General features: G+C 35.9%; 1 protein-coding gene across 1 annotated transcript in view; it reads right to left on the minus strand.

The window, feature by feature from the left end:
- Positions 1 to 22,853, minus strand: part of LOC113093851 (follistatin-related protein 5-like) — a gene marked incomplete at its 5' end in the record, with an annotated part of 37,858 nt that extends 15,005 nt beyond the window's left edge. The window contains 2 exons of the mRNA XM_026259429.1: positions 10,778 to 11,026; positions 22,820 to 22,853. Of these exons, the coding sequence (XP_026115214.1) occupies positions 10,778 to 11,026; positions 22,820 to 22,853 (283 nt within the window). The remainder of the gene's footprint in view (positions 1 to 10,777; positions 11,027 to 22,819) is intronic.
- Between the last annotated feature and the right edge of the window lie 2,369 nt (positions 22,854 to 25,222).

Genomic DNA, 25,222 nt, shown 5'->3' on the forward strand with positions numbered 1-25,222 from the left:
TCTATCTAACTGTCTAGAGCTGCAAAACGTCCCTATCCACTGTGGTTTTATAGGGAAATAATAATAATAATAATAATAATAATAGCCTAATCAACTTCACCAAATTAAACAGATTAAAATGAACGGATGAATAAATGAATGCATACCAGAATGCTGAATTTATATGAACTGCAATAATTATATGTATGCTAATATATTCATTAAATTCAAATTCAGATGCATCCTGTTTGCTACCTTAAATCAAATTATGGAATTGAATCAGTTAAAATATAATACATGTAGTGAATTGAAGCATTAATTACATGTATGCTAATATATTTTTAATTCAAATAAATCCTGTTTGCTACCTCAAATCAAATTCTGAAATTGAATTAAAATATACTTCATGCATTGAACTAAAACATTAATTATTTTTGTGCAAATATATTGAAAAACATTTCTTAAATTTCAAATTCACCCTGTTGCTACCTTAAATAAAATTCTGAAATTGAATAAAAACTTTAATAAATGTAATGATTTAAAACACACACATGCACGCACACGCACACACACACACACACACACACACACACATATATATATATATATATATATATTACATTTATTTTCTGAAAATCTGCAATTTAATTAGAATAATTAGACTACATATTTATTTTGCATAATGAATGACCCTTTTGGATTTATAGGTTGAGCACAGAGAGCATCTAAAAGCACAACCAAGACTACTACAGAATAACATAGTTGCTGACAGCAGTCCACCTCAAAGATCTCCAGAGGTTTAGCTTCTGACATTAATGACGTGTAACACCCAGACCAGGTTTATCTTTCCTACTGATGAGCTAGCCAGCCTGTTACCACATTCTAGCTAGGCAAGAGCGATTGCCTCCCTTAGCTCATTTTGCTGCTTTGCTAAGATTGATGAAAGCAGCCGTTGGGTTCTAGACGAAAAGATCCATGAGACAATTCTGAACCTCAATTCCCCATATGACAGCAATTCAACACAAAATGGGCCATTGACTTTTTTCCTTTAAGCAGTCCAATTCAACTGAACATCACTATGGCTAAATGCACAGAATTCATCTTCATTCCAGAGCAATAAGAGAGGTGAGATGAACCATCCATCTACCCATAGACCAAAGTATGTCCATGACGAAATAATATCATATTCCTTGGGCAGCTAACCAAATTAGGAGATCTAAATTGGGACAGAGCTTCTCCATCAATACAATGAGTAAATTATCTTGAATGTTATGTCTCTACTAACTGTGCCATCCATCTTCTTTATTCTCCTTTTGTCTTATTAAATAAATCACTAAAAAGTTGAACGGCCTAAGAGTTTTCTTCATTTTCCTATATTTTTCATCTTAAATGGAACATCAAGGTTTCCAGATTCTCTCTGGTCTAAAAGTGGCTACTACACCTGTCGACTACACCTGACTTTGTTATTAAAAAGGAAGAGTGAGGACTTTGAAGCCTTCAAAATCAAATGTGAGGTGAGCACTTCGAAAAGCGGTATTATAATTAATCACTTCAGCTGATGATGGATTTAAAATTTCAGGAAATCCTGTGGAGATGCACAGAAACCCTTTTTAAGGAAAACTGTCAAATGCACCAACAACCCTGAAGTGTCAAAAATGATCTATTATAATCCATCAACAACCCTGAAGTGTCAAAAACCATCTATTATAATCTATTCTGATTATAATCTATTCTGATATTATATTCTACCTAATAGTTTTTAGATAGCTTACCAAAAAAAATAAAAAAATCAAATCCTCCCTGAGCTGCAACCATCAATCATTTTGTGTCTGCCTTCATTATTTCAAATAGGAATAATATAATAAAATGGTCTATGGCAAAGGATGTCATAGATAAAGAAATGTAAAAATATTTTGGTACATTTAATTAAGCATCCTTTTAATTATATTTCCAAAAATGTTTAAAAAAAATATTATAACAAATATCATGAATTATTGATTAATAATTATCATCATGTTATTAGGAAGTCACACTACACTATAGAAAATACTGCTAATAAAACATATATTATTAGAGTACTAGAAATATACTCTTCATAAAGAGAATGTATCCCAGTCACTGTACGCATGCAATTAATTTGTAATGTTATAAAATGAAATAAAATGTGGGTTTTTTTCCATGACCCAAAAACATTACATAAATGTTATATTTTTAAATAAATGTTCCCAAACTTGGTGTTGTTAAGTTTTTTTTTTTTTTTTGGTTAATTGCACAAACAACACTGCAGTGCCAAAAAACTTGATTTCCTCTCACACAATCTGGATTAATTTGTTATTATAGCCTCACTAAATAGCTAACAGTGTAAAAAACTTCCATCCTCATCAAGCTGCACCAAATAGTCCATCAAACTTGTGCATTTGTGTCTGTGTTGATGATTTTAGGGACGTAATAAGGTTCCCGTGTCTCATTTTTGGTGCAGATGTGATTGTGGTGATGCTGCTCTAATCCTGCTCACGCTGCATGCGGATGATCACATACTCCCGTGGGGGTGGGTTGAAACATTTAATCACACCTCCTGGAGCTTCGCCATGCATGACCTCATCCTTACCTCTACAAATTCACTCAAATTACAAAGCAATTAAAATCTGAGCAAAGCTTTGTGTATTTCAGATATATTTTCATTTTTAAATCTTATTTATTGAAAACAGTTTTCTATAAACCAGAAAACAGTTGTATCAAAGTGGTGTAAGACCTGGATGTGGTTACATCATAAAAAAGGATGGAATCTTGCAACAGTCATTGTTTTCTGGAGGATGTCAGTTCTTTTGACAGTAGACATCAGTTCAGAACTTGGACTGACAGAAGTTCTGTTTTTTGTTAAAGTTGGAATTTGGAAGGTTTGAGATGTTGGCTGGTACAACATAAACTACATATGAACCCAACATTTCCTTAAGGGCAAATCAATATTAGCATAAAAGCCCAAGCATACTCCATTTCCCATGTTCCACACCATTTTGCACACAGCTTTCAAAGTATACTCAAGTGGGGATTAGTACAGATGGATTTGTTTGACACATTAACACCTAGTTGACTCTTCAGTAAACATTTAACTTTGCATGTACACTGTTGAATGCACACTCTTTGCGGATACACAAACTGAACTATATGTGCACAACGTCTACGGACTGGCCCCATGACAAAAATTGTTACATGTACAGTGTGTGGACTGTGACAGAACGTGGATAATTTTTTAAATCATATTTATTTTAGAATCTGCAAAATAAGAATATTTGGATAAATGGAAAACGATTCTAAAAATTTCTTCACACTAAGAAGTTCACATATCACGTCTTTTGCGCGCTCAAATTCATTATTTCCAATGTAGGCGCGCGGTATGTGCCCCGTCGACTTAGAAACATTTCAACTTTTCAGGATGCCACAAGCGCACCACGGGTCATGTGACAAGAACTAACCAATCAGCTTAATCCTTCCCGTAACAACATTGAAAGCTCAGCTGATCATGGTTGTATATGGATTGCCATTTTGAAATAAATTTAGTAGCAGAGCTACTGCAAGCGATTTTTAGAGCTGCAAATCCATATAAGCGATTTTTAGAGTTGCAAATCCATTTATCCTTCGCTGAAATTTCCATGTCTTCATGGAAAGAGCACGTCATGGTTACTTAGCAAAGGCAGATGCCTCAGGGGCGCAACTGCCCAAGCGCTTTGAAAAGAATGAGAAAGCGGCGCGCCTAGCGTTTTCCATGCGTTTTTAGGCGCGATATGTGAACGGCTCCTAAAAAGGTTCTTTAGGGAACCACACTGGTTCTTCTATGGCATCGCTGTGAAATCCCCCTTTTGGAAACCTTAATTTTAAGAGTGTAGTACGTGTTCACCATATTATTTACCATTATTATTTCCAAGTAAAGGAGAATAATGGTGAAGAATGTTCACACAGTTGTAACTGTGACTATCAAGGTTCAAACAATACACAATTCTTTACCTAGAAATTATAAGCTTCTATCTGACATTTTTGTCAAAACTGAGTTATTCACACACATACACACACACACACATATATATATATACATAACCCTGCATAACCTGTGAACAATATTTTGTCTTCTGAAGTCATAAAATAGCGTCACATGAAGAACAGGCAAAATAATTGTTGATCTAATATATTTTAGATTATTCATAAATTAATATAAACATTATTCATATTATTATTTGCAAAAATAAATAACAAATATTATCTATATATCACATTTTAAAATTGTATATTTATATTTGATAAATCATGTATTGTTTTTATTACACAGTTACAGCTGTAAAGTGTTAAGTTAATTGTCTTGGATGACCTATTTATCCAAAGAGAGAGAGAGCCAACAGTGCCACACACAACTTCTGAGTGTCCTCAAAGAAAAAAAAAAAAAAAACCTTACATGTCTGAGAAAATCCACTGTTGAGGTAATGAATGAAGGTGTCTGTTTCTGAAGTTGCTAGGAACATATAAGGGGACAGGGAGTTTTTTTTTGACTCTGGAACATGTATAATCAGTGCATACTCATTAGAGTAAATCAAGTTTCCCTCTCTGTTTCTCATGGCCTTAATGCTTTTTTTGATCCCTTTAAGCCATGTCTCAACTTCCAACAGGTAGTGCAGTTCCTAATAGGCTCATTAGCAGTCCGGACTGCAGTAGGAGGGATGGCCCGGGTGGGTCTCTCTCAGAGGACACCACAGCTGTCTCCACAGGGAAAGCGCTTTAATTAGATGTCTCACGGCAGAGGAGATGAAGACGCTTTCAGTACTCTGAGATACAGGACTTGGCTGACATGCAAAAAAAAAAAAAAAAAAAAAAAGACATGTCTGGTCATGGGCACCAAGCCATGTGGGATGCTGCATGTTTGAATTCAAATATTTTAATTCTGTGAACTGGCTTTTATTTAGCAATAAAACAATATACAAGGTTCACCAAGGCTGCATTAACATATTATATTTTAATATTTTTTTAATGTAATTTAATCCTATGATGCAAGGTTGAATTTTCAGCATCATTATTCCAGTCTTCAGTGTCACATGATTCTTCAGAATTCATTCTAATAAGCTGATTTGATGCTTACTATTAAACATTTGACCAGCAGTGTATACTGTATCTGAAGACATCAACACATTGATCGTGAGCTTCTTTTCCACTTCTTTCATAACTTAACCATAACATTGGAGGTAACCCACATTTGAAGTCAGTCCTTTCAATTGTCAGCAACATCCAAAACAACAGACAAAAAACTAAAGAAATGTGAAAGGCTGACTGGAGTTACATCAGACAGACAACAAGCTTCATTAACTCTTCATTCTCATGAAAGAAATTGAAGTAATGGGGAGAAAAGAATGCGATGAATATATCATCTTCAAAACAACTCAAACAACCCAAACTTACACAGTGTGTGGAGCAAAGTGCAGAATTCTGAAAGAGCCATTTAATTTCCCCAGTGCAAATAGTCATACGTTGAGTGAGTCACTGGAATAGGGGACATAATTGAAGCTTAACAGACAGAGAAAAGCTTAATGGCAGGATATTTTCCCATAACAGTCAACGCGGCAAGAAATGAAACTTTTTTCTCGCTCTGGCTGACAGTAAAGCTGTCTTTTGAGACGTCTGATTATTCACCATAAGTACTTTGAAAGTTTAAAACTTTGACGCGTAATATTCTTCCTTTTGTTTGATGTATTAAACAAGAGCAGCAGGGTACCACAAATCTTGGGGGGCTAACTTAAAACTATATGACAAGATAACCTTTAATCTTTTTCTGTGCTGATTTTCCATTCAACTTTGTAGATGTCTGTCCTTTAGAAATTGTCATCTGCTGGGAAAAAACTGACTGGACAGACAGATAGATGCTGTGATGGGTCAGGCCCCTGCCACTAACGGGTGTCCCGAACGATACGGAACAAAAGAGATTCCTCTGAATATAATGCCCTGTAATTGCACAAGATGTTCTGTTGGGCTTGAATGTATGTGAGCAATTAGAAAAGCATTTCCAGTTTGCTTTGCCAACTCAACAGCTTGCATCCCATCGTTACCCAAACCCACTGCATCGTGCCAAACCACACAGCCCTACAGGCACGCAAAATCCGAAACCTCATCTTTGGCTAGAGAGAACTCCTTCACAGCTTTCCCACTGGGACATGGAAGTTCTGTAGCCTACAGCATATGCTCTGTGATGTTTTATTACTTAGTATTATGGCATCTACCCTGCTACGTCTCTTCTTTGCCCTGGTCAGCACATAGTTTGGGAAGAATCAGCAGTCTCTTGATGTTCCAGTAAGCTTTCATCCTGCTGTTTTTTGGATAATTTGCTCTGGCGTATGTACAGGCCCCAAATCACTAGACTCTGACAATATCAGTATTTGTAAACACCGCCTGGCCACACAATCAAATGCACTGAGAGACAGGAATAATATTGGAGTGGTAAGGTGGAGTATAAATGATGCATTAGAGAAGAGTAGTATGCAGGGCTTTGACATTTAATTGGCCACTGCTGCATGTCCCGAGTGCAGACATGACTGTTTTCTACACACAAAAAACAATCCAAAAACTGTTTTGTACCTACAACAATCACACAACTCAATTATGAAAAGGTACAAATATTTTAAAGCACATAAAATCTTTGAATGGGCATGACTGAATGCACTGATCTATATACTGTTTACATTAGATTGGTCTGTGGTCCAATCCATGCATTTACCATTTGGTAGTCGAAAAACATCTAAAGTCTTATGTAGCAGAGGTATATTTCTAGGAGTAGCCAAAAATACATTGTATGGGTCAGAATTATTGATTTTCCTTTATCCCAAAAATCATTAGGATATTAGGTAAAGATGTTTAATGAAGATATTTTGTAAATTTACTACTGTAAATATATCAAAACATACATTTTTATTAGTTATATACATGGCTAAGAACTTCATTTCGAATTTAAAGATGATTTTCTCAGTATTTAGATTTTTTTTTTTTGCACTCTCAGATTCCAGATTTTCAGCCATATACGGTCCTATCCTAACAAACCATACATCAGTGGAAAGCTATATGTTTATATTTGTAGGATCTCATTTGAATATTATTTATTTATCTACACTTCTCGCTTGAGTAGATCTACTCTTGTTTTGAGAGTAAAAAGAAATAAAGACTGGAGAAAGCATAAGAGGATAGGGCAGTCAAAGATCTCTCAAAGTTCATCAATTTTTTTGTCTCCTCATCTACCTTTTTTCTCTCTACCTTTTTTTCTGACGTGTTAAAAAGCAATGCCTAAAGCTCAGATAACAGTAGTCAGACTGTTATTTGGCTCCCAGTATGAAACGAATGTAAACATATTCACAAAGCTCATTTTTCTCAAAGCTCCTGAAAATAAGCACAAACATTACGTTGTAAGTGCACCTGCCATTGTGAAAACCATTAGAGCCTATTTAATACACTGCTGATAATTAGAACACATAATAACCCAATCCAATCATCTCACCAATTACCAACTTTCTACAGTTTAATCTTCAGAGTTTCAATTGAGGCGAACAAACCAATCATTGTCTAAAGCTACATACAAGATTTATGGTAAAAAAAATAAAAAAAATAAAAAATAAAACTATACAAATACCCTGCAGGGCGTGTTACACAAATGCACATTAATGTCATTAAAACTATTTAAACAACAAAGATTAATGAATATTCAGAGGATAATTTTGCAATCAAGCATTGTGGTGTCTTCTGTGACACGTTGATTTGTGGAACAATCATCTATCCTAACCACACACCTCTCTGCCTTTTGTACTGTACACTGATTGACCCAAGCAGGTCAATATCATCATCTGAGATTTTATTTGAGAGGACATTTAGAGGTTTGATTTCTCAGTCAGGATTGCCTATATGCTTTCTAAATGACAGAGGAAGAGCCTGAAGAGATTTTCTGCACATGAATGCTGTGGTCAGGGTGATGTACTGCATTCATAAGGTTGCCAGGCCTTTGTAAATTTGACAAAATTCAACACAGAGTCTCTTTGATGATATACAACTTAAGTGAACAAAGTTTTATAATCTTTCCTATGATATCAACTAGTTTTAAACAATGTGATATGATAGTCCATTAGTTCAACTAACACATTCAAACTGTTATCATGTTTCATCTGAAGTCATCTTTAGAAATCTAAAGCTCCCTCTGTTGATTGGTGTTTTTTCTTTTTTTTAGGGATGCACGATCATGATTTGGTGACATGGTTTCATTCATACGGAAGTTCTAAGCGGCCATGCATTATAATTTTTTTTCCTTTTTGTTTTCTCGTTATTACGACTTATTTTTTCTCGTTATCTCGACATAACGAAGTTCGTTTTCTCGTTATAACGACTTATTTTTCTCGTTATCTCGACATAACGAAAGTTTGTTTTCTCGTTATAACGACATGACAGTTTTACTGTTGCTATAGTAACGAACTGTAGCCTATATTTCAGCAAATTTAGCTTCGCCTAGGTAATAAGGTCTACAATACTGTATATAAATAAAGGCTGATCAATCACTGTTGATTTTTCCAGAGACAGTACAACGAACGTTTTGTTTTTGTAATTAACATGTTTAAATGGCAACACCGCGAAATTAGAGCTGCTTGGATTAAACTCACTTTTCATTTTCCCTTTATTTGAAAATAAAATTATATATAATTTGTAATTTGTAGTAATCATTATATGATGTGGCAGATATCATGTGTGTTACAAGCTTCTGTTTGAAAAGAGCGTCCATGTGTAGGACTACGTGTAGTGTGTGTGTAGAAAAAAACGATTACAACATTATAGAACAAAACTGAATTAAATCAGCCTATGGATTTTACATGCACATCACATTTCTCATTAATATTGTTAACAATAAAGATTAGTAATAAGGAAAAGAAGCACATCAGCCTACGTCGTTAAATCCCGTCCTACTGTAGATAAACAGAATACAGTGATGTCAACCTTGGTTTTGATAAGCAGTTATTTTATGACACAGAACGCGTTGGTGAAACTCATGCATCTGGCAGGAACTTAATACACAAAATATTCATATTGATTCAAGCATTTAACATTTATGAATTAATTAAATGTCAGTAATGAAGACTTCACAAATTATAGCGATCACGAGGAAGGTCCGCGTACAGTAAAGTGGATAGTGTACAACTCCCCATCAGTTATATTCAGGTCTATAGTGCCACCTGTTGGCGCAGTTTTGTAACTTCTTAGAGAAAATTAATTCGTTATAATGAGAAAATGAACTTCGTTATGTCGAGAAAACAAACTTCGTTATGTCGAGAAAACGAACTTCGTTATGTCGAGAAAACGAGAAAACGAAGTCATTATAACGAGAAACCGAACTTCGTTATGTCGAGATAATGAGAAAATTAAGTCGTTATACCGAGAAAACAAGAAGAAAAAATATTATAATGCATGGCCGCTTAGAACTTCCGTACATTCATCCAATAAAAAATAAAAAATAGGATAATGATTCACATCTATATTTTTTTACTTGAACCAATGAAAAATAAATAACTTATTGTCTCAAGTAAAAAAATATAGATTTGAATCATTATCCTAATTTTTTTAATTGGATGAATGAAACACTTTTTTTTTTTCAGTGTGCTACAGCAGTTGATTTTTAAATCAAATTAAGTCGATGTAATTTCAAGGTCAAATAAAAATAATCATCCTATACAGAACTGACGTTTACTTCTGGCTTTTCAGATGTGTATGCAAGTTCTAATTAAAAAAAAAAGTTTTGTCACAGTTGTCCGCTTCGTTTCTCATCCAACACGTGAGAAGTTGATCTGAACATCTCTTCACGCCATCTACTCATGTTCAGGGCGTGGACCGGTACAGTGCGAGCAGAAAAGGGGCTTTTATTTGTGCGCCAGTACACCAACGGCTGAAAGTTTCCTGCTATTTGTGCCTCAGACATTTAGCTCTGCACTTCCAGCCTGTGTCCTGCACACAGATTTCGAAATACTTCCACACAAATGACATAGCGAACGATTAGAATGTAGTCTGTGCACACGGGCGCACTTCTGGAAAAATCGGCCAAAAAAAGACCAAAAACCGTCCGATTGCCGATCGCGTATTTTAAGCAAAAACCGTCCGGTTCCGATTTATGGCCAGTCCACCGGTGCATCCATATTTTTTTTTACCTTATCCAGGAATTAAACCTAATGTTTCAGCCAGCAGAACAGTAATGATCATCCAAATGAGCAACAATTCACGTTGTACTGTTTCTGTTTCAAAATGAATCACGATTTAAGAAATGCAGTTCTAAATCAGATTTTACGTGGACAACATAATGTGGACATTTCATTCATTAGTGGCCATTAGTCCATTAGTGCTGGACATCATTTCCGAGAATCATATCTTGCTTAATATGATGAACAAAACAGCTTCTCTCTTTCTTGGAAAATTTATTGGTCAAAAACATTTCCATTGCCTCAGCGCACACATTAGGATGTGCTGTTATTATGATTCAGAATACTTATCCATTCAGAGCTTACAAAAACACATCTTTAAACAAATAAAGATAAACAGCATTAATTTAAGATTTATTATTATTATTTTGTTAACTTAATCGATATAATGTGTCATTGGTGAAAAAAAAAAAAAACCTTTCAAAAGTATGTAGTTCACAAAAACAGCTTCAACAACTCACTTGAATAAAAAAAGGCATCAGTTGCAGTGAAAGTTTGCGGCATAGACAACAACGGACAATATACTATAACACATAATGTTGGTTCTATACCTTTGTAGAAGCATTCCTCGCTGTGCATGATGGTTATTCTCTGATGGGCCATGCAGGAGGCTCTGTGAAGCTCACAGTGGTTCTGGTAGAGTTTGCCGTCAGATCCACACACAGGTTTGTAATGTGGTTTACAGCGCTCCAGACACTGACATTCTCCTTCACCTGTTTCTCGATTAACCACACAGTGCTTCCCCAAACCACAGTACTTATGTTCACAGGGCCCAGGAAAACCATTCTGACCCAAGAACCCTGCAAAGACACATCAAAGAAAGGGGAAATCATATTAATGTGTAACATTATGGACATATGCACATGCTGTGCTAATTCACTTAAACAACTACATAAACACTCATCATTAGAAGTCAATGAGTTCTTTTATACAGGGTTTAAGGTATAACTGTTTTTCATCCCACACTCAACTGAACATTACACTTATTGTTCAATACAAAGCACAGTAAAAAATAAATAAATAAATAATAACAATGATAAAAAAAAGTAGAACTCGAGAGGTCATGAACAGTCTCACGACTGTTGTTTTGTATTTGTGGTATTTTGACAATGTTGGCAGGAGTTGAGAAACCCTGTGGAGGAAACAATCCCACTGCACTGATGATATGTGGGCCGTATGGGCTTCAGATGAAATATGTATGACTGTAATAAAACAAAGCCTGAGCTCTAGCACGATTTCCCTTATTATCAATTACAAAGTTGTGTGCTCCACACCTCCTTCAGATGATCATTTCATAGAGATTAAGAATTGAATATGCACGGTCACGTTTCAACTCTCAGTCCCCCTGTTAAACAATGGCAATTAAGTTTGAGAAAGGGAACTTAATAAGTAAAGTTTGTATAAGCTTTACATAAACTATATTCTTAATTGTATAAAAAAATGACAGATTCTAGACTTTTAGAAACATATTTTAGATTCATTACATTCAAAGTAAACCATTTCTAAAGTAAACCATTTCAGTTATTTTGTATTAATTTTGATGATTAGAGCTAATGAAAGCTTATGAAAGTAAAATATTCAGAATATCTCAAAATATTAGAATATTCCCTGAGATCAATAAAAAAATGATTTTACAAAAAAAAAAAGAAAAAAAAAAGAATTAAAATGAAATTATTTCATCCAGTTTTGCATTCATATACTGTACACACACTTTTGCTGGAAAACGTAGCAGAGAATTATTAGTAGGTCTTTTCAACCCACTTTAACTGAAAAGTCGCTCCTGTTATTTCAAAACGTTATGCTTTATAAGCCAGCAAGATAATATTGATGACACAAAAATTAGCCAAATTCACAACAATCATGTTCAATACATCACAGAAAATCAAAGATTGTGAAGCATAAAAACACGCAGTCGTGTGTTACGAACAGTGGCCTTTACAGGGTGTTAGAGACTTTTTTAGATATGTGTACTTAAATGATGACCCCTTCATCAAGTAGCACATAATGAAGACCTTCTCACTGAAGGTTGTTGTAGTAAAATGAGAAAATTGGCTTTTGCCAGCAGGGTGGAGAGAAGCCAAGATAGCGTCTGATTGGTATGCACACAGTACCTCACAGTGACCACGGTGACATCAAAGACAAATGACTAATTCAGTCCTAACGATTTGTTATTGATGAGTCAGCTTTTCAAAGAGAGAAGAGATAGGCTGAGAGGGAGAGAAGGAACGCTTGATTCTGATGAAGGGTTTGGGTGAAGGTGTGGTGTAGTGTCCGGCTTTCATCTGCCCACCATCAAACATGGACTTTTCATCCCAGTAAAAGCAAAGATGAAACCCTTAACAGAGTAGTATATACAAGATTATCAAAGTCTGCACTAAAGTAACAGTACAAAGAAGTAATATTTAAAAATGTGAGCCAACAAAAAGTTGACAGCAAAAAAAAAAAAAAAAAAAAAAAAAAAAAAAAAAAATTTCATGACCTGAAAAAGAAATGCAGCTGCCTGCACCGGGGAACGATTCCTATAACTGACACAGACAGAAAAGCCATGACTGAGTGATAACTGAGCTCCACTCACCCAGTTGGTCTCCAAACTGAGTGTCATCATCCCTTAGGTGCTGATTATAGCAGATCCATATGACATGCATGATAACTAATAAGAGCTCAGCACAGGGCTTCAGGGTCAGATACAGTCATATCTCTTCATACAGACGTTCACTCGAAGATTTTTCAGACAAAATAAAATGATGAGCAAATCAGTTACTCTGTATTTGTGAAGATTTTATATTAGCTGTGAGAAAAAGCAACGCATTGGAAAAGAATCATGAATGCTTGTCATATCTGAGCTATTGTAATTTATATCCGTCTGCTCAAAGCCATTTGTAATGATAATTAGAGTGCTGTCTGGTTTCAGAAGTAGAAAGTCCCATTCTTTTTATCTAAATGTCTCAGGTTACTCATGAAACCATGGTTCCCTGGGAAGGGGAACGAGACACTGCGTTCCCTAGATGTCACTTTGGGGGTCGCCTTCACCGTGACTGGTGCATACAGAAACACGACAACGGAAAAAAGCTTTTCATTGATGTATGTTTGTTAGGATAGGACAGTATTTGACTGAGATACAACTATTTGAAAATCTGTAATCTGCAAGTGCAAAACAATCTAAATACTTAAAAAATAGCCTTCAAAGTATTCCAAATGAAATTCTTAGCAATGCATATTACTAATCAAACATTTTTCTACTTACTAATTCAAAAGTTTTTATATATTTATAGTAAGTTATTCACAACAATTCTTCATGGAAAATGATCTTTGCTTATTATGCATAAAATGTATATACATATATTAGTGCTATCAATCTAGAAAATAATATTCACACATTTTTCTGAAATTAATCGCGATTTATCCCACCTAAACTTAAAGTTTTTAAATATACTTCTATTTTGCAGTAATTTCACATTCAATCTTCAAAATAATGTACAAAGTAACAAGTACACAAGATATCACTGACAACATACAGTATACTGTTGTCAGGGATGTGTTTTAGTTTTGTGCCTTAGGGACCAAAAATAATAATGCAATTTATTTGTTTCATTCACAGGCTCAAACAATAAAGAAAATGGATATAGCCACTGGGCACCTATTTTTTTATTACTTTTACCTTTTTTAAATACTATATATAGCCTGAATACAGCCTAAACATTAAGATTAATCATGTTGGTCAAAAAAAAAAAAAAAAACAAACAAACAAAAAACTCACTTAAGTTTCTCTCAGTGAATTTGGCATTGAAGTGTTTTTAGTAAAGTGTTTTGTGTAAAGTCTTTCAACTAAGCACTGACACCGCAGCGCTTGCATGAGTGGTGACACGCCAAACTTTCATAGCCTTTGTTTAAACACATGGGTTTTGTCTTTTTCCTCTTAACACTGTGTCATCGTTTCATTCTCTTGTCACCACCAAAGGTGCGAGTCCCATGCCATCTGATGTTTTCCAGCATAGAAGCCGGTCCTTAGGGACTCTGGGTAATGCAGTAAACAACACTCGGCTGCTTTCAGCTCGGCTCGCTGCAGCCCTTTAAGAAGCCTCTGTGGACCCTGCTGCTCCAAAACAGAGGAAACACATCCGGATAAACAGCCTTCAAACAATGCTTCAAACTCCTCATGAAAGATCACATAGAGACATGCTGATCTCACCTGTCTGGCATAACTCATCCATCTGCCATCTCTTTACCAACTACTCTGCCATTCCTTTAAACAAAGCAAATCTCTCCCTGAGTCGTTGGAATGCAGAAGAAGATATCACAAAACGACGACGGCTTCTCATCACTCTGGGGGTTGTATTAACAAGCACCTGGCTGAGGGGAGCCGTATTTATAGAAAGCTTTGCTATGGGAGAGGTGGAAAACAGAAAGTTTGATGTGCTCCCAGGTTTTCATTCATTAAACATGCTGCTGTACAATCACTAAGCACAACAATTCACATCTCAGCACTGGCTAAATTAAAGCGAGACACTGCAGCATCTCAGGCGTAATGATCTGCGAACTGCTTCTCCCGAGATGCGTCAGTTTGAATCAGTTGTGGCATTATTTCTCATTTATTATTTTATTTTCCTTTATTATCTGACACAGATCAGCTCTAACAAATCTGTCGAATGGAACGAGAGCAGCTACAGAACACCATCAACAGACTGCGACGGGAAGCCTCAGTTGGACAATAAACACAGGAAGAGTGTTACTTCATGAATACTTATTTCAGTTATTAATAAATGCAAATATCACTGTATTATTCAAAGTTTGACTCTAATAATCTGACCCATAAAGGGGATTTTTTAACCCAAAAAATTTAAATTCTGTCACCATTTACTCACCTTCATGTAGTTCTAAACCTGAGTTTCTTTCTAACTGAACGGTTTATGGTCTCTGTTGACTTCTAGAGTCAGGGTGGAAACATAATAAGAATAAGTTAGTAGGGACCATAAACTGTTGTTACACACATTGTTCAAAATATCTTCTTTTTTGTTCTGCAGAAGAAACTCATTCATTCAGGTTTGAAATAATTTACACTGACAGAATAAACATTTTGGGGGAAACTATCCCTTTAAATTAAAGTTCACAAATACTATTTATAGTCATTTTAACTGAAAAGCTTGAAAGCTATATTCAAGGAAATGTTAATCTCTGATTATTTATGACAAATAATATTGTCACGCTTTGCTTATTGTGGAGCGTAAGCACATTTCCGGACAAAGACAGACTGTAGAAACTAGAACTTAAATACATAGGGAAATTAGGGAAAAACACCTGGGATCAAATGAACAATCAATTAGGACAGGAACAGGAAGGAAACCAAATATGGGCATTAAATGAACATGGAGCACACGGGAGTGGAAAACTCAACACAGGCTAGAACACTGGCCTGACATTCCTCCCTCCTCCTGGAAGGCGTTTTCGTGCCTCACAACATCCAAGGGTTCTGGGACCCCTGGCGAATCTGGCAGTTCAGCGAGCCATGGTAGAGCACGCAGCTTGGGCAGCCATGATGGAGCAGACAGTTCAGGAGGCCATGGCAGGGCAGACTCTGAGGTCATGGCCCCAGCCCCAACCCCGAACCCTATAACACCCCTGTGGGCTAGACTGCAAAACTCTCCGGCCATAATTCAGCAAGGGGTGCCCTTCTTGGGATAAACTCAGGAACAGTAGCCTGATGACTAGAGCCATCTCTTAAATCTGTTTAGGGTAAAGAGCTGACACTGGAGCAAGCTCTGGGGCTGGAGCTGACACTGGAGCGAGGATGAGGGGATGAGGGCTGAAAGCAATCCTTTTTGCCTCATCCTCCATTTTGGTCATGGTTGAATAGGGTGGCCAGCGGGGTTGAGTTGCGGCATCCGGCGGGTTTGGGAATGGGAAAACAAAAGACTTTTCAAAAAATGAAAACAAAATGGGGAGAAGGGGCGCCGCTTACTTTCTGTTCAGGTCTGGAATTCTGTCACCCTTTGCCTACTCTGGTGGAGACAAGGAGACGATGGAGTGCGGAGACGAAGAGGATTAACATTCAGTAGTCTTTATTTCACCAATTAAGGAACTGCATGGAACAGGCACTAACATGTAGGATGAGGGGTAGACGCACAGTTCCGGACAAAGACAGAGTGCACAGACTCAAACTTTAATACACACGGTAGTTAAGGAAACAAACCTGGGATCAAATTAACAATTAATCAGGACAGGAACAGGAATGACATCAAACATCGGCATGCAATGAACATGGAGCATGTTAGGGAGAAAAACACAATACAAGACAGGAACACAGGCCGGACAAATATATGGTACAATACTGAATTTACTAGGAAATATTCACAGTTCTACACTCAAAAATCAGTCGGGGGTAATTGCTTTTAGCCCGTCAATAAACTGCTAAAAATACTCCAAGTAAAGCATTTCAAATTCACATTTCACAATTTGTTTGCAAGCACTCAGGAGCTTTTAAGTGATTTACTTAAGACAATAAAATATTTTCAATATAAAAATGGTGTTGTAATGCTTACGTCATAATGCTGGTATATTCTAGTGATTCAACAGGAAGCTTTTTCATGTAGAAATGAAGCATTTAAAGTTTCCTTGCAGAGGCCTTTAATCACATTTACCCAATGCAAGCAACATTCTGTGCCTCAAAAAGAATATGCTTTTCAAAGCAACAAATGCTGAATTCTTTTTTATCTTTTTAATTTTGAGATTGAGTTAAACTCAAAGTCAACATAGTGAAGGTTTCAATGTGTATGTGAAAGTATGGACAGCGCAGGAATTATATCCTATAAGAGATGTTATATTATACTCACCCTTATATTTTGTACATTTTACATACATATACACAAATCTTAAATAAATATATTTACATACATAATTTATGAATAAATGAAAATAATTATTATGCAAAATTATATTATATTACCAAATATCTCATATAAATAAATAGCTTAGTTTCAGTAACTTGTCTTCTATTAAAGCAAACTATAGCAAGATTCCAAAGTACAGTATGAGATTTTTTACCTCTTATCACACCTTCCATATTAATATCTAGATCCATCAGTGAGCAAACGAATGACCATTAGATGGCAACATTGTTTATCTCCAATCAGTCTCAGAAGATCTGCTATGAATAAAAAATCTGTTCTACTAAGGAACTAAAAAGATCTAATGACTGTTTAAATGCAAATTAAGTGCAATCGACTTTTGCCTGAACTTTAAGAAATTACACACTGAGCATAAGCGTAAAGGCACCCTACAGCTAATGAGTGGCCAGATGTGGATGCAGTTATAGACTGGTTCCCATAAAGCAATAGCTACAGTGTTCAATAGGAAGCAGCACAGTGGCAAAATCATTGGTTACAAGATCAATTGAAGCTCAGGAGGTGGAATCCTTAAGATCTGTACAGTGAGGGGAGTTAAACCCCATTAAAATGCAGCTGTCATTAAGTCCCACTGAGTTACACTATTTATTAGGCAGCACCACGCTTCAGTAATTGTACACCCTACAGAAACCTCCCTCTGCTAATTTATATAGCATTAAGTTCTTTCTTTGCCATTGAGCAATTCAGCTATCACGATACGCATCATATCAACTTGTAGTTGTCTTTTAGGGCATTTCAAAAGAGCCGGGGACACAAAGGAGTTCTAGGGGGTATATGAATGAAAAACAGTGTAAACAAATCTAAAAACAAATATAATAAGATTAAACTAATTAAACTAATAAAAAAACAAAACAATTTCACTTTGTCTGAAATAGTCTTATTTAAACTTTTCAGGAGAATTATTTATGTTTTTAGCTGAATGCTAAATAAGCATTAAATAACTAATTAGCATTAGGGAAATGGATTGTAGATAAGAACTGCTAAAGTGGGGCTTTTAGAAACTCTCTCAGCATGTTGTTGTTCTCTCAGTGTTGCCGAGACAGCATCTGTTAAGAGCAAAAACGGAAGTGTTCATCTTCCTTATGAGCCTTTTCAGATTTATTACCTTCCATGTGCAAAACCCGTTGTTGATATTAGACACCCTCCCGCTTCATTGGCTTTTCTGTTTATGAATATTCATGAAATTCAATATTAACTTTTCCTACTGGGTTGAGAGCCTATTCTGGAATTAAATTAAAGGTCTTAATGGTCAAAGACCAATTTGAGAAGTAGTAGTGCTCAGACTTTTACCACACTGTCTGCAGTTTTTAACAGCATTTGTGCCATAATGAAGATTACTTGCCTCAAAATATAGTTTTGACTCATTTCTATTTTCTTAAAAGAAGCAAAATGTGAGGTTACAGTGTGGAGCTTACAATGGAAGTGAATGAGATCACATTCTGGTAAAAAGCTTAATTTATAAAAGTACTTAGTAACTCTTTGATTAAAACTTCTTTATATGAGAGGTACTGTTATTTAACAGTAAGTATTTTAACATACTGACCCTGATCAAGCGTAGCATTAGTTCAGGCTGGTCACATGAGTCAAGCTTGCATCAGCTGACTCTCAGCTGATCCACGCCTATCAATAATACAATGCCTATCATGGCATTCCTATGTAAGGTCTGTTCAGTATTATTCATCTGCTTTATCGCTTGCTCAGGAACAAATTACCCTCCTCCATCCCCAGCTCCTCCTTTCATGACAGTCAGTACTTGGCTTTCTGCTTTTCCCCAGTTCCCCAAATTAATGATATCTGCGACATTTGGTTCAATTCTCTTCAGCCTAGAGGGCTTATTGCTCTCCCTGCTCATTTATGACAGCCTGCATGGACGGGAAGGGAGTTTTTGCCCAAAACAGAACCATACTGCCAATCCAAACTGCAAGCTAAGTGTCAATCATTTTTGACGATAGTGGTCCTGACAGAAATGTTATTGACTGAGCTTAACTTGTACTGAGCTTAGAATTTTCCTGAATCTTCCATCATGCATTCAATTAGATAATACATTCTTTCTCTCTCCTTTAGGCATATTAAACAAAACAGCATTTAGAAAAAATTTAAAATAAATAGAATTCAATTATATTTAGTGATCGCACATGAATAAATAGACAGGGGATGTTCAGTAGCTAGTCGAATGGTGGGCAGTTGCCCAAAAGTAAATCTGTCTAAGAAAAATTACTGCAGCCAGGCAGTAAGTCTAGCACCAGTCTCTATTCTCACCAGACACAATGCAATGTTCCCTTTCAAAAAGTGAAAAGGAATCCCAAAGACGCTAAAGAGATTTCAGGATTAACATACAATTTAGAGTTAAAGCCTTTAGCATTTCAAAATGTTTCATCAACTGCAGGCCAAAGAGGCATCCCTGTGTGCACATTATTAAATTGAATCGTAATGACAAAGTTGAAACAGTATAAAGAAAGCTAGAATCGGGGGACCGGCTTGCTTTTGTGCATGCTAAGAGCTCAACGGGCAAACCCTGTCATGTTCGTATTTTAAAAAAATCTGGAAAGCTTTTGCCTTTGAAAGCTTTTGTGTATAAGGTATAGAACTTGCCTGCATGCTATGAGAGCTGGGCATGAGAAATAGTGTAGAGTGGCTGGTGGTCCTAACACATTACCTCCAATTTTCATACTATTACACAAAAAGCTATTCTTCAACCCAAAAAAGATGTAATTTTACCTTCAGTAGTAAGATATTTTGTGTTCAGCTACACAGTGGAACTGTGGATATGCCAGCCACTTCATTTAAGATTCCAATTACAGGGCATTCTGCTATGCGCTTGTACATGCTGTCTTAGTTTTACTCTTTTCCAAATTCTGAGAGCCAATTTCAGCTGGCTTCGCATTCTTTCCAGCTATATTTCATGTGCTGTCTGCACTTTGAATTTACAAAGCAGGCAACATTTGCCATGTCACAAATTAAGCTGAAAGCGGTTTGTCTTGAATGTACTGAATGTATTCACCACAAAGGCTTAATATACTTCAAAAGGTGAAACAATTATTAAATAGATGAGCTTCATCAGAAAAAAAATGAATCAGCTTCATCAAATGCCTTTCAGGCAGTAGAAGGAGGAATCTTCCAAAACCTCCATTAAGGTAATATACCTAAGTCAGAATTTAATCCACTTAAACGTGGAGTAATTAGACTGAATAATTAAAATGATTAATAAATAATTGAAACAGCCCTTCAAAAAATAATTTCCAGACAGAATCTTAAGTAGAGTGCGGAACAAGACACCCAAGCATTTCCACACTGCTTTTCTTAATTGAGTAATGTGAAAAAGAAAAGACTATTTGGTGCATTTTGTTAGGATTATGAGAATCCCTTTTTGTTTGGATTATGAAGATTTTTAATGAGTCCAAAGCGTATGTACATTGGAAAATAAATTGGTGCAGCATTTACAATTATACTCAAAAAATTCTAGTAAATTCAGAAACTGCTGTACAGTGTTGTGGGTAACGCGTAGAGTACTCTAATTACTTTTTTCCTGAAATGTGTAACTTAACGCGTTAGTTTCGTGCGGAAGAAATCAGTAACTTCGTTATTTTTAAAAAAAAAGTAATCCGTTATTTTAAGGAAAGGAAAATCCCGACTGCAGCCTGCTTTTTGTCAGACAGTAGGCCTAGGTCTACTGTGCCACCTGCGGATGTACAGTATCAGCGGAGCCGAAGCTCTGTGATCGTAAAGTCAATGGCTGTGATGCGTCTGTGCCCTGCGCCTGACCTTGTGTGTGTGTGTGTGGGTTTTTTTTTTTTTTTCGAACTCCCGTCTAGATGGCAGAGAGGACAGCGTTTGGTTTATGGAAGTACGCACATTATTTTCAATTTGTCAACGAAAAAGAAAAGAACATAACGGTAAAATGCACACTCTGTGAGTGACACTTTAATAATAATTAGTTCGGCAATTAAGCTATTTGTTATTTGCCTGTGTGGCAGTGAAGGATTTAATTCGGTCGGTTTGTTATGATTTTTGTTTGACAGGCAGCTGTTAATTTCTGTTAGATCGTTGGCTGGCTGGTTGTTCATCATTTCTAAATGGATTTAAATCTGCAATCCTGTTTAAGGTTGTGTTTACAAGTAAGCATACTTGTACTTTGATAACTGCATTATTTAAAGTTAAAGAAAAATCAGGAGTTATCTTGTGGTGCTCATAATATACAGTAGCCTAGGCTACCCGGGCTGGGTAGGTGCGAATTTTGATTAATAATATGTTCTGTGATAATAAATAAATAAAACGCCATGTGGAATAGCCGATTGCTGACTGTCTTTCCTGTTATTGTTATCCTGCAGTGTTAATTTAGTCGGATGACTGACGTTATTCATTGTCGGGAGTCACGACTTTTAGGTGCATTTAAAGGGGCCGGGGGCTGTGTCTGTCATGTGTGAGCCGCTAAGAACTGCTTTTAATTTTTGGTAACGCATGAGTACTCTAACGCGTTACTTTTATGAATAGGTAACGCTGTATCATAACTGATTACTTTTAAGTGATGGTAACGTTGTAACCTAACTAACTACTTTCCAAAGTAACTATACCCAATACTGCTGCTGTAAAGTTTACAAATAAATTAATCATGGCAAGTGACAATTATCCAACAGTGGCCTAACGTTGTTTTAGAGGAAGAGAGACTTGATTCAAATTATGAAGAACATTTTAAATAACAAGCAGAGATTAACGCTCACAATAATATCAAAAAACATGCTTTAATAGAGTAAAAGGGATCAGTTTTATTTTTAATTTAAAAGTCAAAGAAGACAAAAACAGAGAGCATGATTGAACAGTTGTAGAAAAGTAAGATCCTGTTTTATATCACATTGCCAGCTCAGCTTTGACCTTCTGCAGTAATACAGTCTGTTTCTCTATTAAAGTCTGATTATGTTACCTGTAGCCAAAGTAGCTGCTAACACAAGCACCTTTGAGCTGACCTGAGATAAAAATTTATGGTAGGATATCACCTCACATGGAGTCTGAGGAGAGAGATGGATTTTTCACATCTCAGGGCTCTCTGTAGGTTCTTGGCATCATCTGGGTAAATCTTGTGTCATCTTAATTACAGATGACTGCTGGGCAATAGCCAACATGTGATTTACACCTTAAACCACAGACGGTTTGCTAGCATGATAATTAATGTGGCTAGATATGTCCCGCTTGAGTATGCAATATTGCTCCACAAAAATAAACATGCATTCAATATAAATACTGCCACCATGCACCATTTCTTTTGTTCAAAGGCACCAGTGGCAGTCATTTGGCACCCTATTCGAGATTATTTCATTAAAATAAGAGTAATATTTTTTATATAAGGAACAGTCTAATAGTAAATTTTTTTTTCATTTAGAGTGAATTAATATACAATCTCTGGTTCAAAATACCAACAAAATCGCAGTTCTTCCTCAATCTTGCAAAATATAAAAGCCAGTATGTGTTCATTATGCCTCATACATTCTGAGTTCATCAAACATATATTGTTAACATTGTTAATAAATATCTCATGTTTACATGAAATATTATCAATTCAAAAAAATCCTCTAAAGAAAATACTTAAAAATACCACAACACTAGCATGGAACATCCCAATAAGACCCTGATTGGACCTTTTTGTTTATTAATATTTGTTTGTGTGAAAGGAAATGAGAGAGAAGTAGGGTTTGTACATACCTTTGATCCGTAAGCTCTCTGAGATCCCGTCCTGCTGGAAAAAGAACAGAGAGAAAAACAAAACTTACAATACATTCACAGCACAGTAAATCAATAGTGTCCTGGCCAAAGACGTCCACATACTGGATATTGGATGGCTTACACACCCCAAATACATCTGATGCTGATTATCTTCTAAAGAAAATTATAACTATCTGCTCCTTTCTTTCTTTAAAAGTATGATATAGATGCTTCCTATGCCATATTGCCATAGCAAAGTCTAAATATTCTTTCAAAATGTTGGTCCCTGAAATATTTGTCAGTCTGAGTTAAATGATTCATTCATTCAGACCAGGCAGAGTACGGCAGTCTCTCAACGAGTCTATTTCTAAAGGTTAAAGGATGCCGTATTCCACCATTAAAGAGACAAATGGGAAATTTTAATGTTAGCTGTCATTTTGCCTCTAAGGATGAAATACAACAGTGTCACAGGATGAAAAATAAAACAAAAAGTGTAACAAATTCTAAGCCAGACGCTCAAAAGTAATAGCTGAACCAAAAATGAAAACTTGGTCAGCGTTTACTCATGAGAATTGAGCATTTACATAATGAGTTGCTCTTTCCATACAATGAAAGTTGTAGTAAGTTATACTGTATACTTTGATGCTTTTAAATTGTTCACGAATTACAATGTCTATAAAGACAAATGGTGGCAAAATAAATCAGTAATCAGTAAATCTATCAGTAATTGGTCTTGGTTTAAATAGAATTACACAATGATTTGGATATCTAGAAGATGGATAATTGGTGAGATTTTAATTGAGATTACCATGAAGCATCAAATTTCCGGCTTTCTCTCTTTGTTTTCCAAAGACTTTCAAGTCATTTGTCCAGTCTGTCCAAAATTAAAACAAACTTGCTATATATATATATATATATATATACATAGCATACCAAGGAAGGAGTATAATTGCTCTGCATTGTTATTCATTCATGTTATTTTAAACTCACATTCCTGCAAAAGCTGAGAGAGCATTTAGTTCAGAGTAACAGCTCATTCATTCAGCTCCGAAGACTTTTGTGGCTCGGTGAATAGATTATCTTCCTGGAATCAATTATGCAACTGAACTACATAAATGAAATCATGGCTATGAAACCCAGGCCTCTTGCTTTATCTTACACGTGTGCCATCTGTCACTCAAGCAACTAGTTTTCTGATTGGTCTAAATGTGTGGCGGAGCAAAATTTTGGCCGTAATCTGAGGTGGAGGTACAGGAAGGGTGGGGCTACGGTGAATTAAACCTTTGGCTTTGACAAGAGATTGGCTTTTGCAGAGCAGGACAAAGCTTCGTACTATAAGCTGAATTACTCATGATGATTGAAGCAGGCTGAGTTGAGGGAAAGCTAATGGGGTCACTGCTTATCTCTGTGCCCGTGCCAGAAAAACAGGCTCAAGCCTGCAAACCTCGCCCAACACACCTCCCCTATTTGAAACGCAGGCTTGCTACATCCGTTGCCAGTCTTCTTTATGGATTCACATTGTTGGAAAACTCTGGAATGACTCAGAATGAACCTTGATATATGATTCATATATAATATGACCACTAAACATAATAATAATTATAAGAAATATTTTTTTTCTGGCCTTTCTGCCATTAAATGCATTCTTGTCTGATACTGGATGTTGTTTGTGCTTTGTACTTAATGGATTTTTCATACAATGTGGACTGATAAGGAAGTTATTGCAGGAAATATGGTTACTATTTGTTAACCACAGTGTACATTTCAAATATAAACAGGAGGCCTTCTGATGTATGTGACAGCATTCGCATTTAATACAGAGGGAAAAGAGAGAAGGGCATCTTCATTCACAATTTCCAGCTTTATTGAATTTCTACATGAGAGGCTTGTGAGCATTAGCAAACAACACTGATACTTGAGCGAACTGGGATGTTCAAGGTTACCTTCAGATAATTAATGACAGAGTCATTAGGTTAACTGTCCACTTCAACCACATTTGTAACCACAACGGTAGTAGTGATTTGCTACTTGTATTACCGGGTCACATTAAGAGTGAGCTTCACTATTTTTAGAGTTGCCTACATTTAATGTTTAAAAATAAAAATAAACTCTACCCCCTTGCTAATGTAAAAAGTTCCCCAATAATTTCTAAAAGTCACAGTAAATAAATCAGACCTAAATGGCACTGCACATAAGACAAATAAATTTAACTTGCTGACATGTTGCTATTAACACTCTAGTATCAATCACACATAAGAAATAAACAAATCACAGGAACCAGTTTGGAGATCATTTATAAAATACTGCGTATCTGCCTAAGCCATCTGTCACATTCTAATGATCTAATAATTAACACCAAACCACATGCATAAGTGGATTTTTTTTTTTTTTTTTAATAATATG

Source organism: Carassius auratus, unplaced genomic scaffold (genome assembly GCF_003368295.1).
Source record: "Carassius auratus strain Wakin unplaced genomic scaffold, ASM336829v1 scaf_tig00215186, whole genome shotgun sequence".
In the NCBI taxonomy this organism is placed as follows: domain Eukaryota; kingdom Metazoa; phylum Chordata; class Actinopteri; order Cypriniformes; family Cyprinidae; genus Carassius; species Carassius auratus.